General features: G+C 46.6%; 1 protein-coding gene across 8 annotated transcripts in view; it reads right to left on the reverse strand.

Annotated features, from left to right (window-relative positions):
* LARGE1 (LARGE xylosyl- and glucuronyltransferase 1) overlaps positions 1–18982 on the reverse strand; it is a 499273-nt gene that overhangs the window by 45598 nt on the left and 434693 nt on the right. For 6 of the 8 annotated variants that reach the window (XM_069490823.1, XM_069490821.1, XM_069490819.1 and 3 more), the window contains one exon: positions 2183–2338. The exons of the other annotated variants lie outside the window; for them this stretch is intronic. In XM_069490823.1, the coding sequence (XP_069346924.1) occupies positions 2183–2338 (156 nt within the window). The remainder of the gene's footprint in view (positions 1–2182; positions 2339–18982) is intronic. 8 annotated transcript variants of the gene reach the window in all.

Here is an 18982-nt window from a genome sequence, read left to right on the forward strand (position 1 = left end):
CCACGGAGAGGGGAAAAAAGAGGCAAGAGAACAGTTTTCCTTTAACGTCTGGAAAAAAGTGCCGAACGGGTGCTCAGATATTGATGGTGATGTCAAATACCGAGGTGAGCAAAGAGAACCGAAGGAAAAGGCAAAAGAACAGTGTTGGTGGGAACCTCCAAGTGCTTCCGAATCCGAAAGTGCTTCATGTTTTGCCTTCCTGTATGGCCTGTTGTGCAGCAAGGAGGACACTGGGAGGGCGTCAGGGTATGTGGCGCAGGGCTGGGGCCAGCCACGACTCCACTGTGACTCGGAGACCCAGGGAACAGAGCACAGAGGCGCACTGTGGCAGAGCCGCCCTGATGAAAGGCCAGGTGGGTGCGTGCCTCCAGCCCTCCACAGGTGCCCTGTCCTGCCACGGGAGACTAAAGGAACTCTCACGACATCCAAAGTAACTACAAAACAACAATAATAGTAATAAATCAAGATCCTCACTCTGCAACCCTGCGTACATACAACCCCCTACCAATCTGGCTCCTGCCTCCCTCCCCGCCAGCCCCTGGGCACACCGCCCCGCTCTGAGCCTCACCAGGAACCCATCCTGCCTCAGGGCCTCTGCCCCAGCCACCTCCGCCACCTGGAATGCGCTGCCCTCGCTCTTCCATGGCTGACTCGTGCTCATCATTTGTGTTTCAGATGAAAAATCACCTCCTCATAGAAACCCTCCCTGATCCCCCAAACCAATGGAGTTCCATTTATACATCACTATATGGCATTTGCCACTGGTTGATAATTTTTTCTGAGATTTTGTTTAGTTATTATTTGTGTCTCCTCCACCAGAATATACGTTCCATGAGAGCTGGGGCCATTGTCCTTTTTCAACTGCGAATACTTAGTGCCTCAGAATAAGTAGAAGGTCCTCAGTAAGTGTTTGTTGACAGAATGAATGAACCAATTACTTTTGTGTCTAATACTAAGGGTCAAGGAAAGAGCAGGGAGCAAATATTTATTGAGCATCTAACACATGACTGGCACAGCCAGGTGCTTTGGATGTAATTTGTCACCTACTCTCAAAACACTCTTATGGAAGTTTATCTGCCCCATTTCATAGTGGATGAAACTGAAGCACAGAGAGGTTGAGTTACTTGTCTGAGGTCACACACGTAGTAACTAGAAGGAATTAAAGCCAAACCTTGCTAGGCATGGTGGCTCACTCCTACAATCCCAGCACTTTGGGGGGCTGAGGCAGGAGAATCGCTTGAGGCCAAAAATTTGAGATCAGCCTGGGCAACATAGAAAGACCCCATCTCTTAAAAAAAAAAATCAGCCAGGTACAGTGGTGTGCATCTGTATTCCTAGCTACTTGGGAGTCCAAGGTAAGAGGATCGCTTGAGCCCAAGAGTTGGAGGCTGCAGTGAGCTATGACTGCGACACTGTACTCCAGCCTGGGCAACAAAGTAAGACCTTGTCTTTAAAAGAATACAAATATATGAATGAATGAATAAAAATTAAAAAGCCAAACCCAGCTCAGTCTGACTCCAAATGCCCTGCTTTTTCCGCTGAAGTGCTCCTCTCCCATATCCTTAGAACTTAGAATCAGTTTCAACTTTGCTCCTTATTTGCTGTGTGACCATAGGCAAACTGCCTCCCTCTCTGTGCCTTAATTTCTTCAACTAAAAGAGGGTTTCTCTGAACCTCAAATGAGATACAACACACAAAAAAATTATAAATGGCAAAGAAACAGGAAAATATAGACAGTAGCTATGGCTGTGACTACTTACCTAACACTGTCTTCACCCATCTGACACCTGAAGGAGTCGGTTACTTGTGAAAAATCTCCTTTTGTGCCACCCCACATGCTGACCACACCAAAACCGGGGACTCCCGTGTGTGTGCCATGTCCACAAAGACTCTGGAGTTTCCTGGCTATGAGAGACACTAGATCTGTTGTTTCACTTGTGCTTTTTGCTCAGTCTGTTTCTTCTGCTTAGAAACTCACTTCTGACTTCACCTCGCCTGGTCCACAGGGACGGGACCCGCTCACGTGCCTGCCGTCCTCACCGGGCAGCGGACCCCGGGCAGGGATGGCGTTGTGCACATCGACGCCCTGCCCTGAGCCTGACACGGAGCCCGGCATGCTGGAGGCCCTCAAGAGACCAGCAGAGGAGCCGCCCCTTCCCTGCCGAGCCCGCGAGCCACTCACGTTCTCACTGTTGACATCGGCTTCACTGGGGCAGCCGAACAGTTCCCGCCTCAGGAGGTTCCCGTCGTACTCCAGGAAGGTCAGGTACAGGTTGCGGAAAAACTCCACGTGCTTATTCTTCACCCGCAGCTTCTTGGGGGAGTTCCAGTGAATGACCTGGCAGGGGGAGAAGGAGGCGGTCAGCAGGGAGGGACCCCGCCCAGAGGGGAAGCCACGCCTTGGCATGGGGCCAAGCACGCTTTGTGGGTCTGCTCATCCATGCATTCGCTTGACATTTATGGGGAGCGGTTACTAGTAAGGTCCCCAAGGCTAGGATGCTGGGGATCAAATCCTGACTCTGCCCTAGGTGGCCACTTAATCTTGGGAAACTTACTCAAATCCCTCTGTGCCTCAGTTTCCCTATCTGTGAAATGGGAATAGAAACAGCTCCCACCTGTGCCAGTTATTAAATTCTCATCTTTCAGCCCCAACTGGCTTCGTGATGCTGAGGCCGGGACTCTGCAAACCCTGTTTCTGCTTGGCCACGTGCTGCCTGTTTGGCCCTGCCAACAGGGGGTGGGACAGGGACGCTTGCCTCTCTGCTGCTTCCTGTGCCCGTGGGCATCACCCCAGTCTCTGCTCCTCACCCTGGCAGGGGCACCTCCGTCAGCAGCAGGTAATCCATTTTGCAGTTTCCCCAACCCTCAGAACATGCTCCCTCGTCCTTCCTTCTCCGCCCACTGCCGCTGCCCCTGGGACAGGCTGGTGACCCCACCCTGCAGGTCTGGGGCCCGGCCCCACGTTTTAGCAATTCCACCTCTTCCATCTGTTCCTTCAGTTCTAGGGGTAGCGAATGTTTCCCGTAATTCCCTTTTTTCGTTTTTCTAGGTACCAAGTGAATACTTTATGCTAGTTACCATTTTAAAGAATAAATTCTATTTTCAAAGAATTGGTATGTATGGTTTCTGCCGCCAGCCAGGCCCCTGAGCGATACACGGTCTCACAGAGCTGTTGTGAAAAATGAACGAGTTAATGCACGTAAAGCACGCAAATGGTGCCTAGCACAGGGTAAGCGCCTAACAAATGCTGGCTCTGACCGGTTAGCGCCACAGCGTATCAACCCAAATGAATGACTGAGGCAAAAATCACAATCAATGGAGGTTTATTAAGCCAAGATTTTGAGGACGTGCCCAGGAAAAAACACCAACCGAACTGTGTATGAGCTGTGGCTGTTTTTTTCAAAGGGGAGTTTGGAACATTCGGTATTTTAAACGCATTCAGAAAGAAGGAAATAAGCAGGGTGGGGAGGCTAGGAGGTAGTAGCCACATTCTCGTGAGGCCCAAGAAATCTACATTTTACATAAAATCAAGGAGGGAGGGAAGCATGAATTATGTAGCTGTCCCTGGGTAGGTGGAAGAATGCCTAATTCTGTCTGGTCTCCAGGCCTGTTACCTGTAAGATAAACTTATAATTCACTATTAGCGTGGAGTTAGATAAGCTTTAGGTGTAGGTGCTAGATATAGGTACAATTTGCATGTCTTTGCTGATGGGAGGTTGGCAAGAAATTTTCTTAATGAATGGCCTGTGGGGCCGGCTCTTCACAGGTGCCTGAGGCTGGGATTTTCTTTTTACAAGTACACAGGGGATGGGGCGACGGGCCTGCCCACAGCTCGAGCTCTCCTGGTTTGCTGGGGAGAGGAGGCCACCAACAGGCAATGAGAATGTCATAAAGGAGGTGAGATCAAAAAGACACAGCTCTACAATGCTCAGAGGCATCAAAGACACTCTTGCCAGGGCTTGAAGGACAGACAGGAGTCTGGGGGGTGGGGGGGACAGAGCCTGGGACAGAGGGAAGCCCTGTGGGGTTGTGGGTGTGGCTCTAGCTGGAGCTCAAGGGGCAGGGGGGACATGTGGCTGGCGTGGTAGCGGGTGAGGCCCTGGACCCGCGAGGCCCGCGTTTGGCACTCAGGCAGTGGGCACTGGGGACTTTTACGGAGAGGGTAAGTGACCAACTCTAGGTGTCAGAAAGATCACTCTGGGCATAATGGAGATGTGGGAGGCAGGGTGCGAGGGGCAAAACTGGAGCCAGGAGGTAGTCACGAGCCGGCTGTAACTTCCAGCTGAGGGATGAGGCCTTGGGGACAGTTTCTGATCTGGTTAGAGAGACAAGATAGCCACAGGGGGGGAAAAAAAAAGACTTGGGAAAAAGCAAGCAAATATTTATAGAAGATTTAATGTGTGCTAAAATCTATTCTAAGAAAGCACCTTAATTTATTATTAATTTTTAGTGGCATTTATTATGAGTATTAGTAATTATTTATTATTACCATATAATAAGTATTAGCAATAAATAACTTATATTAACTTATTTAATGCTCAGAACAAGACTATGGGGACTGCACTATTACAGACCCCATTGTACAGATGGGAAAATGGAGGCACAGAAAGACGACATCATTTGCCTGCCGTCACATGGAATCAAACTTGGAACCCGGGTACCCTGGCTCCAGAGTCCACCTCCCAGCCACGCACTGAACTGCCACCATATCTGAGATGAGCACGCGGGGCCCTGCACAGGCGGGAAGTGTTACAGGTGTTTACCAAGGACGAGAATACGGATGGATGGAGCAGTCACGTGGGCTCTCACAGCTAAGGGACAGAGCTGACCCCTGAATGATGGGGTGGAGGCAGAGACCCGAGGGGACAGGAATATCACACAGTATCAAGAATAGCAGAGCCAGGGAAGGAGACCCGTGACGCTGGCCTTGGTCACAAGTCCTCATATTCTCTATGCTCCATGGCAGACACCGAGGCAAGGCTGAGCCTTAGTGCATGGAGTGAAAACCTGTGCCTGGTCTACAGGGACCCTCCTCGGACACCTGCGACGCGAAAGGCAGCTGTACTGAGTGGCCGCCACCCACGCCCTTGGCTGGAGCTCTCTCCTGGCAGGCTGGACGCTCCACCAGCAGTTTCACATCACTGGCTTCTTCTAGTCCTCACAGCGACCCTAACACGGTACGCACACACAAAGATGAAGGAATAGCGAAGAAATGACTTGCCCGGGGCCACCCAGCTGCTCAACGTGGAGCTAGGCTTCAAACATCAGTCTGTCCGATTTCAAAGCTCACATTTTTTCCTCTACACTGCGGACAGCAGGAGAAGTGGGGTTTTCAAACCTTCCCTTTTCATGCTTTGATTACGCAGGAAACAAAACAGCTGTCACCTTCCCCTTTAGAGCCTGTAACGCCTCACTCTCACCTCAGTGGGGACTGGAGTAGCATATCTAATGCAATGGACTGAATGTTTATGTCCCCCCTGCCCAAAATTGGTATGTTGAAGTCTTAACCCCAAGGTGATGGTAATTGGAGGTGATTAGGTCAGGAGGGCAGAACCCCCATGAATGGGATCCGTGCTCTCACAGAAGAGGCCCCGGAGAGCTCCCTCGCCCCTTCCACCACGTGAGGACACAGTGCGATGGGGCCACGTATGAACCAAAAAGTGAGCCTTCATCAGACACCAAATCTGCTGGTGCCCGATCTTGGAGTTCCCAGCCTCCAGAACTGTGAGACATGAATGTCTGCTGTTTGTAGGTCACCCAGTTTGTGGCATTTTGTCACAGCAGCCTGAACAAATGAAGACACAGAGGAAAGAAACTGATGTCCGCAGCTCAGTCACATCCTATGGCGTGACTGTCTGTGAGAGCCTGCAGCAGGGGCCAGGGCCGGCCACCCAGAGAGAGGCCTGGAAGACCTGGTACCTTCTGCCCTCTCTTTTGGGGACGTGCCTTGGCGATTCCCCTTGGGTATCCTCTCTCTCACGGTATGGGGAATAACTGGAAACCTGTTGGGTCCAAACCGCATCCCCTGGCCTCCTGTAACCAGCAACGGCACAGTAGCCACAGCCAGAGCTGTGGACCTCAGGCCAGCCAAGGTCTGAATCCCAGCTGTGTCCTTGGGCAACTTGTTTTTCTTCTTGGAACCTCCATTTGCCCAAGTGCAAGGTGGAGATCAGTGAGCCTGACAAAGTAGCGGAGAGGGTTAAATAAATGGCCAGCGCAGTGCCTGTATGTAAGGGTAGCTCCGCAAATGTGGGTTCCCCTCCTCCTCAAAGATGGGGCAACTAGACTGCACAACCAGTGTACTGCCCTCCTTTCTCCCTCCTGCCACCGTGGTGTCTGCTATAGCAACAGCAAGGAAGCAGGCGCACATTTGCGAGGGCACAGAGAAGGCCCGCAGAACTCCTTGGAATGAGACGACTTGATGACGCTTGCATTTCAGGCAAAGATGAGCGTGCAATGTGCAGTTTCCTTCCTTTGCCTTTTGAAGGGTCCAAGAGGGAAGATCCTCCCCTAAGAACACGTCCAATCTGGGCATAAGATGATCCTGGGCCATGCATTACAATAATTGCATGTGGGCTGCTGTCACTCACGCCCAGTGGGGATCGTGTCTTCTCTGCGAATGATTTTGGCACTTGCCAAGTGCTGAGCTAGCAGGAAGGCTGATGGATGTGCATCTGACTCAGGAAACATGGTCTTCCTCCACAGCGAGGAACCTAAACTAAGAGAATATGAGGGCTGGCTGATGGGTCCCCAGACAAACAAAGTTTAATGTGTTGTGCACAATCTGCCAGGTACTGTGGAGACATTGTCTCATGAACTTCTCCAGATCGGCCATTTGAATGTCACTGTCCACGTTATGGAGATGGTATGTGACTTGCCCATGTCTCACAGCAGGTACATTGCAGAGCTGAGACTGGAAGCCAGCTCTAAACCCTAAACCTGACGTTCTTAACTACTGGCACGTCTGGTCTCAATGGACTGAACATTTTATAGGCGAGGAGAGTGAGGTTTACAGAGAGGAGAGGTGACCTACCCAAGATCACGTGGTGAGTTTCAGCCAGGTGAGGGCTGGGACCGGGAACCAGGTCTCCTGGTGCCCCTCACCCACCCCAAGCCATCTCTTATGCCATCGAGCCTCATTCTGGTCTGCATCTGTCTAGCGATCTGGGCTTGTGCATTGGCCACAGGTAAATGCTGTTGTTATGTAAAAAGGGAGGTCAGGAAAGAGAATGGTGGGGTCATTGGCAAGCAAAGGTGGTTTTGGAAAACCCTTTGCAATCCAGCTGCCCTCTGATAGGGAAGCCCACTCAAAGTCCGTTAGGGTATATTCAGTTATCTTTTGCAACTGAGTAGTCCATCAGGACATGGAATACTCCGTTACCTTGTACTAGGAACTAGAGAAATAATAATAGCTATCATTTATTTAATATCCATTGTATGCTAGACATTTGGCCAGGGTTTTCCTATGTGTGTATGTGTATACATATGTGCACACATGTGTGTATGTATACATATACATGAGTTAAATAAGTGATAGCTATTTTTATTTCTCTAGATTTCTGTAGACTGAATGTGGTCGTGTGTGTATACATGTGTATATGTCATATTCAATCAAAACAACCTAGTAAGGTTGTTTCTATTATTATCCCCATTTTATAGATGACGAGTCTGAGGCTGGGACTGGCCCAGGGTCACTGAGCTAGTAAGTGGTCAAGCTTAATACAAAATCAGGTCTATCTTGCTCTAAAATATTTTTCTTCATTCAACAAGTATTAAAATGAGAGCTGATTATGTGCCAGGCACTGATCGAGGGGATCACAACTCTCTTTCCGAGACTTACAGCTTAGAGAGAGAGGCAGGCATTACATCACATACATTGCAAGTATGGGGCGTGCATTTAAAGACAGGTTGTTAGTGATTTTTTCCTGGATGAGGCCACCTAAATGCAAAGAAACCAAGGCCCAGAGTGGGAAAGTGACTTGCCCAGAGCCACACAGCAGAGGTAGAAGCAGAGGCAGCATCTGCCTCCTGGGTCACTGCTGCTTCCATGAAATCACATTTCTGACTCTGAAAATCTCACTCAGGATTCATATTGCTGGTATTTTTGATCAGCGTCTGTCTGACTACTGAGAAATGTCATTTCCTGGTCCTTTGAGGGACAGAATCACCCATCATTGCTGGCTTGGGAGCTACAAGTTGGTGGTGTAATTTACTGACAAGCATTCACATCTGAGACAGAGAGACACTGGAGAATGTGCCCAAAATAGATGTTTGCGAGGAGCTGGTAACGCATGTGGGTCTCTAAGGACTGCGATGGAAACCTAGCATGGCTCATTCCACCTTCTAAGCCACATTATCACAATAATAATAATTAGTATTAGCAGCTAACATATATTAGACACTTACTGTGTGCCATGCACTGCTGTGAGTACTTTGCTTGCAATAGCTCATTTACTCTTTACACAACTGGGACAAGTGTTGGTCTTATTGTGCTGCCTTTCAGGTGAGGAAAGTTTAGCAAACAGCTTCAAGTTACACTGTTAGAAACCGGGAGTTAGGATTTGAACCCAAGAAGATAGAGAAATTAGGAACCTGTGTTACATATTTCTTCCTATCTGTAATGATTAAATGACTCTGTTTATAGAAATGAACATGAGATTTACAAATGATGACAGGATCAGAAATGAAACCCACTTTCCCCTCCTAACACCCATGCCGAGCATACTTAGGTTGCAGGGTGATTTAGGACTTCCTGGATACACGGGCTGAGCCTCCCGCCAGCAGAAAGCAGAGAGGGAGGCATCGAGGTTGTGTGCCAGGTGGGCTGCGGCAGGTGCCAAGCATCAGGGTCCCCATGGTGTGATCTGATGGATCTGAAATGCCCATAAAGGCTGCGTATATGTGCAGACTTGGAGTCAGTCTGGAGTGAGCCGGGGAAAATTGACAGAAATTGACTACTGTCCAGGAAACTTAAACATCATCTGGGAAGGCAGGAGAAGTCAATGTGATTAAAGAAGAAACAAGAAACTCTATCACCCATCAAGGGCACAGGAAAGAAAGCAGTTCAAGGCAGACCTCGGTACAAGGACAAGGCTATGGAAAGAGTTCAGCCAAAACTTCTGAAGTACTCAGGCCCCAGAGGGGTCTGTAATAGTGCAACAGAGCTAAGAAATCAGAGCCCGTGTGCCAATACCAGGTGAACAAGAACATGAGTCTTATGTCTTCCACGTTCCTGGGATAAGTGGCACTGCGTCTCAGGATTCCCACTGACTTACTATGATCCACAAAATTACATCTATACTCCTTGGCCCGACAGTTAAGCCTTTGCAAACTGGCTCCCACGTCTGATCCCAGCTCTATCTCTAGGCTAAGAGGCACTCCTGGTATTTCTTGAGCCTGTCTTTCATGACTCTGCCTTTGGATACGCTTTCCCCTCCCTACAATGTCCTACTTCTTCTCCACCCTGCCTTACCTCCTTCTTGTACCCATGCCTGCTCATCCTTCACGGCTGAGCTCAACACACCTCTTCTGCAAAGCTTTCCCTGAACACTCGTGGGAGAAGGCTGCCTCCTGGCATGTCTCCCTCTCCACCCCATTCTTCATTCCTAACACACCAATGTTGTGTGTCTCCAGCCTCTGTGAATGGATCATGGTCCATTGAAGATCTAAGCCAATCATGATGATGCTGGTCTCTGATTTCCCAGACTCCCTTGCAGCTAGAGGTGGCCATGTGACCCAGGATTGCCCAAAAAGTTATATGGGGAAGCATTTGATTTCATAATAAAAAGATTCAGATGTGGCTGGTGTTATCCTCCTCCCACCCCACCCACCTTTCTGTTATGAAAAGAGATGTGATGACGGGAACTATGACAGCCCTCCTGTGACCACGGGAGACAGGTCAACACACTGCTCTCCTGTGAACCAGTGTCCATATAGTAGCCTACTCCAGAATTCTTAGGTGAGAAATTCAAACCCTCTATTTCATTTCAAGCCACCGCGCATTGGGTTTTACGATTCTCATTGTAAGCATTCCTGATATAACATCTGAGGCAGCGGCTGGGCCCTTTCTCAGTGTTCCACAGACTCTTTAGAGAACTCATCACATGCTTCTGGTAATTATTTATTTACATGCCTGCACCTGGCAGCACTGGAATGTGAATTTCCAGGCTGGTGGGGAACATGACTTATTATTCTTCCTGAGTGCCACCGTGCCTGGCAGGTAGTTAGTATTCAATGGTTGCCCTTTGGTTCAAGAATGGAAATCATGATGATGACATTCTCAATAATCTTCACATTCTGTCTGTCTACAGTAAATCAATTATAAAAGCCCTATTAATTGGGCTTTAGAATGGAGAAACATATTCTACTTTTCTTTGTCTAAGGGCCAAACAGCTTGTCATTTTTTCTTGAAGGAGTTTAAGCTCCTCCATTCCCCCTTGTTTTGTGTTTCAAAGAGAAGGACATTTGCACGAGTCCTTTCCTTGTCATCTCCGGGATTATGATGCGTGGTAGAAGGAGGAGCAGGCAGACCTCCACGCGAGACCAGCTCCAGCTCTGATCGGCGGTGCGGCCTGCTCTCAGCTGCCTCACATCACAGCCCCCCCCCAGCCCCGCAGAAGGGGCACAGCCACAACTGCCTGGCTACAGGTGTGGTCAACATCAGGACTGAGGGAATGATGGACATGAAGGCATATTGCACGTGTTCATTCAGTGGCAAAAGAAGTCTGGTTCAGAAAGTCACCTTACCAACTAGGACGGCTGGATGAAAACAGAACCTTTCTGGGGGAAGGAGGAATAAGAAACAAGATTTTAAACAAGGGACTGCAGATTGTCACAGAGCCTGAGGGACGAAGACAGGGAGGGCACAGACAATACAGAGAAGGAGCCGGGCCAGTGGACCTCAAGGTGAGATTTGAAGAGGGGGCTGTGCAGGGCTGGGTTTAACACGTTGGGCAGAGATCGGCCAGTGCTGCCAGGCAGGGGAGCAAGGCCTTGGTCCAGGAAGGCCTCGGTTCAGACTTCACCATTGCCTTTTCCCAACTCTGTCACCCAAACAACTTAATACATTTGAACCTCTATTTTCCAGTCTGTTAAAAGGAAATGATAATACCTGCTGCAGAGGACCAATGGGACAAAAGATAGTGATAGGCACTGTGACAGTTACGTGCCAACACAACTGGATCACAGGGCAGCCGGATATTTGGATGCACATTATTTCTGGATGTGTCTGCGAGGGTGTTTCCAGATGAGATTCGCCTTTGAATCAGTGGCATCAGTAAAGCAGATTGATTTTCCCAACATGGGTGGGCACCACCTAATCCACTGGGAGCCAGAGTAAAACAAAAAGCAGAAGAAGGAAGAATTTGGGACTGAAATGTACACTATCAGCTCCCTTGGTTCTCAGCCCTTCAGACTCGGACTGAATGATATCACCGTCTTTACTGGGTCTCCAGCTTGCAGACTGCAGGTCATGGGCCTTCTCTGCCTCCGTGAGTCAATTCTTTATAATAAATCTCCTAAGATAGTGATAGATATATCTCCTACTGGTCTACCACGGGGCCTGGAGCAGATATGTGCTCAGCGCACGTGAGTCAAGTCTCTGGAACGTGCACATTCCCTTCCCAGGTGATGTGTCTCTGAGGAAGGCTCTGCACTTGCTAAAGAGATACTGTCCTACGAGCCTGGACTGTTGGATCCTTGAATGCAAGACCTGTGTTTTGTCCAACTTTGTATGCAAAGTGAGGCTCGGTCAACGTTGGTTCCCTGCCAGGGCAATGTACTCCAGCTTCTTCCTTCTCCCCATCAGCTGCTAAATCTTCTATCCCACCCACCCCTCTTCCTTTCCCTTTCCCATTCCTGACAATTACCAGGCACTGCTATTAAAGAAAAACAATGTCCTTGATACCGAGACTTCTCTTGCAGCCACGGAGGCTCTGCCATGGTGCAGTGTGGGGTCCTGGCACCCATGGCTCTTTGCCTCCTGTTACATGGATTCCTGTCGCCTTTTGGTTTTTACAAGTGTCAGCCAAAAAAAAGAAAAAAAAAAAAAAGAAAAAAAAGGAATTCTTCCCAGACAAAAATGCATCATTACCCAGGAAAGGGGAAGAAAACAGACCAAACTCGCTGATCATTTAGTTCCCTCCCTCATCTGGAAAATGCAGACACTTAGGCCAGCGCATGAATCCGAGGCCTTGTCCAATAGCCTATCATTTCTTGTTCTGTCACCTGGAACATTTCTTATTTGTCCCTGCTTGAGGAGGTAAAGGTTGGAGAAAGGATAAAATGACAACAGGAAAATGGATACCTTTTATAATACTCAGGGTTGGAGGGGTCACGAATCCATGAGAAGATCCAGCCATATTCCCTAACGTTAATCATGTTCAATGTTTTGGGTTCTTTTTCTGCTAAAAAATGGGGATAAAAATCAATCTGAACTGGATTCTGTTATGTGTGAAGAATTCCTGATGCTGCGCTGATCGCAGGAAGTGGGAAGGGACGCAGACGGCGTAGGACTCCTCGACCACTGCCGCCTTGATGTGGCTTCCCTGCAGACAGCCAGTGCAAGACCCGCCAGCGCTAACGAGCCCTGTGTTCTTGCTGTCTCTACAGAATTAATTACCAAGACTACCCTCACATTTAACAGGATCCCCACAGTGTCCTCCTGGGGAGTGTGTGTGCTGATCTGGGGACAGGGAAGGCAGAGGGGAACAGATTCCACCTCTAGAGATAGGCGTGGGATCTTCAGCTGAGGGATTTTACCAAGGTTGGTTGAGGAGCAGCTGGGTCTGGAGTCCAGGGGGATGCTGCCAGTTTGGCTGAAGGTCAGTAATGCCCGTGGGGGTGGACGGCATATGATTCACTGCTTGGAAACCCTGGGAGAGACAGCTGCGTTTACTGGTCCCTGGCAGGCACCTTCCACGGTGGCCCACTGTTGCTTTTCTGTCTCCCTGCATCACACACAGTCCTTTGCAGAACTGAACCGGGCCTTCTGCTCGCAATTCTAATAGGGCCATCGGTCACGCCTGACCTGCCAGAAGCATGAGCATGTGACTCAGGCTGACCAAGGAGTCATTCCTGACCATTCCTCAGAACACGGACATGGGTTCTAGCATGGACATGTGTCTTATGAAGGGCCAACAGATTTCCTTTGGAGAGTCATTGAGAGAAAGGGGGTCTCTCCCTCCAACCTGGGATCATGAGTGCTCGTTAGTCACTCTTACATCACCCTGCTATGATTTGTTCATAGCACCTTTTACTGCCTGAAATGACCAATTTGATCATTTGTTTTCTTGTGTGTTATCTGCATTCTGCACTAGAATATGGGTTCAAGGACAAGAAAGGCCTACTGTGTTGCGTTCGCTATCATATAATCAGTGTCTGCCTCACAGCAAGTGTGCAATTAATATTTATTGAATGACCAAGCTCTACATACTAGCTGGGGGCCTCAAGAAGCCACCGTGCCCTAACAGAGAAAAGGAAGGGGGTGAAGAGGAGATGGGGGGGGGGGGGAGAGAGAGAGAGAGAGAGAGAGAGAGAGAGATGTGTACGCTAAGTCATTTGAGCACCCATAGCTGTCAGTGCAGTGGGCATGACATGACACCCTCACATATTGAGGTGTACTGGGGTTAAATGTGCCTGGCAAAGTGTTCTACCAACCATGTTATTATTTATTTTTAGTGTATTTAATTATTTAATAATAACAATATTTCATAAAATAATCCTTGCAAAATGAATAGCTTTTAAAAAGCCCTGCATTATAACCCAAAGTATAAAATAAATATTTGTGAGTCCACGTAGATGTAAGTAAATGATTTAAAAATAAAAAAGTACACATGGAGAAAAAGCAACAAATCTTCCTTACAGAGGAATTCTAATGATATATGCAGATATAATACTATCCTCCCTTCTCCAGGACGTGGAAGTTAATCTACCCACTTTCAGTGTGGGGTGGAGGTAGTGACTCACTTCCAAAACATAAAGTATGAAAGGGGGAAATAGTAACGGTATAGCAGGGAAACCTGGAAAACACTGCCTTTACCACGTGAGGATGGTTAGCATCCCTAGGGATGTTGTGTGAGGATGCCGGGGCCCTCCTGGTGGGAGGTGATGAGGAGGCCACTTTACCTCCGTGATATTCTTTCCAACAACCTGTTATTACCTCAGTCTAATCATGAGAAAATATACTGGATAAACCATATTTAAGGAACATTTTATAAATTACCTGACCAGTACCCCCCCAAAACTATCGAGGTGAGTCCTGGATAAACCAGGAAAGACTGAGAAATTATGACAGAGCAGAGACTGAAGAAACAAGGCACTAATGGGAAATGGGTGAAATGCAATGAGAGCCTGACTTGCAGTTAGGCAGCAATGTAGCAATGTTGGCCTGTTAGTTTTGACAAACGTATTACTGTTATATGATGTCAACACTAGGAAAAACTGAAGCTGGATGACGGATATATGGGGACTCTTTATATTACTTTTGTAACTTTTAAGTCTAACATTCTTCCAAATAAAAGCTTATATTAAAAAAAAGAGTTGTACAAAGGAATGACAGATTGGGAATACCAGTAAGACAAGCTCACAGGATAGGAAGAAAACAGGTGAGCTGGCACTTCTGTTCCCAGTACAAGCTCCTCCTTAGCTCCATTACAAAGCACAGAAATGACTAATTAGATCTGACAAGGAATTGGCAAAAAAAAAAAAAAAAAAAAAAAAAAAATCTAAAATCTCAAGACTATTTGAAATATGAATTTACAACCACTATCTTTAAGGAAGAATTTCAAACTAAATGTGTGTTATGCCTTGAGATATTACTTAATGCTACTACAAAGATGCACGATTAGCAAGACATTTAAAAACAAAGCACCCAGAATATGCAGTCTCCAAAATTTTTTGATGATGTTTAAAGTCTCTTTCATAAAAACAAAAGATAATAAAGTCTAGTAAGGGAAACACTTGTTTTTCCTGCGGTGGCAAAAATGGCTGAAAAAAATACACAAAATATAATATGAGAGGTGAAAGCTGTGGGTCCTGTTTCAGTCTTCTACAAGTGGCTAACCAATTCTCCCAGCACCATTTATTGAATAGGGATTCTTGTCCCCAGAGTGTATTCTTTCCTGCTTTGTCAAAAATTAGGTGACTATATGAGGATGGTTCTATATTTGGATTTTCTGTTGTGTTCCACTGGTCTGTGTCCCTGTACTTGTGCCAGTACCAGGCTGTTTTAAGAACCAAGGCCTTGTAGTATAGTTTGAGGTCTGGCAAATTAATACCTCCCATTTTGTTTTTGTTGCTTAAAATTGCTTTTGCTATATGGGGTCTTCTCTGGTTCCATACAAAGTGTGTAATTATTTTCTCTACGTCTGTGAAGAATGATGTTGGTAATTTAATAGGGATTGCATTGAATCTGTAGATCACTTTGGGTAGTATAGACATTTTAACAATGTTGATTCTTCCGATCCACGAGCATGGTTTATTTTTCCATCTATTTGCAAGTTCTGCTATTTCTTTTCTCAGTGTTTCATAGTTTTCCTTATAGAGGTCCTTTACCTAATCACGGTGGATAACAGACTTAAACCTTAGGCGTGATACAATCAGAATTCTAGAAGAAAATGTAGGAAAGACTCTTACAGACATTGGCCTAGGTAAAGAATTTATGAAGAAGACCCCCAAGGCAATCACAGCAGCAACAAAAATTAATGAATGGGACATGATTAAATTAAAAAGCTTCTGCACAGCCAAAGAAACAGTCACGAGAATAAACAGACCACCTACAGAATGGGAAAAAATTTTTGCATACTACACATCAGATAAAGGACTGATAACAAGAATCTATTTAGAACTCAGGAAAATCAGCAAGAAAAAATCAAACAACCCTATCAAAAAGTGGGCAAATGACATGAATAGAAACTTCTCAAAAGAAGATATAAGAATGGCTAACAAACATATGAAAAAATGCTCAACATCCCTAATCATCAGAGAAATGCAAATCAAAACCACAATGAGATATCACTTAACCCCAGTGAGAATGGCCTTTATCAAAAAAACCCAAAACAACACATGTTGGCATGGATGTGGAGAGACAGGAACACTCATACACTGCTGGTGGGACTGCAAACTAGTGCAACCCCTGTGGAAAGCATTATGGAGGTATCTTAAACAGATTCAAGTAGACCTGCCATTCGATCCAGCAATCCCATTATTGGGCATATACCCAAAGGAAAAAAGGTCATTCTGTAACAAAGACACATGTACCCGAATGTTTATAGCAGCACAATTCACAATAGCAAAGATGTGGAAACAACCCAAATGCCCATCAATACATGATTGGATTAGTAAGCTGTGGTATATGTATACCATGGAATATTACTCAGCTATAAGAAATGATGAAGATACGACATCTCTATGGTTCTCCTGGAGAGAGCTGGAACCCATTATATTAAGTGAAGTATCCCAAGAATGGAAAAACAAGCATCACATGTACTCACCAGAAAATTGGTTTCCCTGATCATCACCTAAATACACATCCGGGAACGACACCAATCGGATATCAGACTAAGGTGGGGGGTGGGGGAGGGGATGGGTGTATGCCTACACAATGAGTGCATTGCGCACCGTTTGGGGAATGGTAACGCTTGAAGGTGCTGACTCGGGAAGGCGGGGTGGGGAAGGGAGGGATATATACCTACATGATGGGTGCAATGCGCACTATCTGGGGAACAGACACGCCTGGAGCTCTGACTTGGGGGGAAAGGCGGTACATGGGCAACGTATGTAACCTGCAATTCTGTATCCCCCATAACAATAAGATGAAATAAAAAAACAAAACAAAACAAAACCCAAAAAAACCCAAAACAAACAAACAAACAAACAAAAATATAATATGATAAAAAAAGGGAAGTAAATACCTGTGTCAGCAAATATTGTAGGAAGAGTCATACAAAATGATGCTGAAGACCTGAAGAAACCAGTACTAGACCAAATTACATGGGGGATTTGCTATGGACTTGAACTGATGTATAGAGGACTCTGACGTGTGTCGGCTCGTGCTGTAAGCCAGACTCTGACTCAATAATGAAAGACACATAGAACGACTTTTCTGCGAGCACTAAAGGAAAGATGTCCTGGTGAAGTTATCTCTTGAACAGCAAATTCCGAGCTTAATGATGATAACATTTTATGAATGGAGCACATGTGGAATCACTAAAGGTATGGTTGTGTACGTGGAAATCCCTAAAGGTACAGTTAACTGGAAGAACAGAAGGATTCCGGGGCAAGGTTATAGGACAAGCGCCCTACACTTAATTTCTTCAGTGCGTCGTTGATAGGTAAGTTTGCAACAAAGTGCTTGAAACCAGACTGCACAAGTACTGCGGGCTTCTAAGGAACCTGTCCCACAAGGTATCCTACAATCAAAGGGGTCTGTCTGTGTGTTGACATGGAATGCGGGTGGGAAATGCTGGGAATGAACAATCCATCAGCTTTCTCACTACGGGACTTCCTAATACAGTATTTGATACGTAGTACGTGGAATTCCCTGTCCTCCTCCCCAGTTTCACCGTTTTAAATAAATCCAATTAACATCTCTTAGAACTGTTTGGATCTATACCCCGGAAAAGGCTGTTGTAGGGTACATTTTACAGAAGCATCACTGTGCTTCTAAAAATCTTGTTGATGTTTCTAGGAATAATCGCATCTGAAGTTTGTCAGCTATGTGTAATGAAGCCAAGGATGGATAACATAAATCAATAAAACTCGAAGGAGCTAAGTTCTGCAAATTACCAAATGAAAAAACGACGGATGATTGAAGACAAAAGACTCAAGCTTAAGTCACGCAAGGTCTCGTCTGCTTATATGCCATCCTCCGCTGTGACATTAGGGCGTGTGGTGTGAAGTTCAAGTACGTAGCCCAGCTCCGCCAACGGCCGTGCTTAGCCTTAGGCAAGCCACTTCCCCGCTTTGGGTCCATATTTCTCCATCTATGACAGGATATTGTTAGAACAGAGTGAGAAGAGCCCTTGTTCATATGTGTCTGCCCACCAGCTTTAAGGAAATTATTCCGAGAGAGAACAGGTGCGATACAGATTTTTTTTTAAATAATAAGAACAATAGGTTTACTGTGATATTTCACAGTCCTGTACTAACTGCTTCATGTATTGCCCCTTTTCATCATTACATCTCTTCTGCAAAGTCATGATTACTTTCCTTCTCTCTCAGATGAGGAAACTTGGTTAGGACAGGCCAAAGAACTCACGCTGACAGCCCCGTCCTGGGTGGGTGCTCGCCAATGTCTGCTGGGTGATGGAGCGACACCAAGGCACAAGCCACTCAGCAACGGTGCCGAAAGACAGGCTACTTGAGGAGGGGACAGCTGCCTCATATTTAATCCTGAGGACTCCTTGAGTTTACTGGCCAAAGCAGTGTGAACGGAGATCATAAAACACTCACCCTTGGACTCGGGTCACGCAACGAGATTAAACAGACACTGGCCCGGAGTAAACAGCGGTCTGGCTAGAAGGTGGCATTTCTAGATTTCCGATCTTCTTCCCCCAAACCAACAGTTTTTCCTTCCTCTATCCATCCTAATCCTGCAAAATCAGCCGTACCATTCATCATTCTTATTACCGTCCCTCGGTTTCCCCCACCTCATTTTTCACTGTAGTCTGCTTAGCTGCGGCACGCTCCACATGCCGAGGCTCGGTGACCCCGCACCTTCCCCAGAGGATGTGGAAACTGACACATCTCTAAGCAGTCTACGATGTTTGAAAGCTTGAGTTATGGGCTGCTCTTTTTATGCAAATGCTACAAATTACCTCTGAGAAAATATATCATTTTGGCATGTTTTCTCTTGGTTTTTCTCTTCTGCTTTAGGATTTTTCTTTTAGGTGTACTCAATTCCCAATTTACGAATGGATCGGAGTCTAGAATTCAGCCTCTGAGGCTGTTGCTTAAAATTCAAATGTTCTTTCAAGGACACAAT

This window comes from Eulemur rufifrons, chromosome 16 (genome assembly GCF_041146395.1).
Source record: "Eulemur rufifrons isolate Redbay chromosome 16, OSU_ERuf_1, whole genome shotgun sequence".
Lineage (NCBI taxonomy): Eukaryota > Metazoa > Chordata > Mammalia > Primates > Lemuridae > Eulemur > Eulemur rufifrons.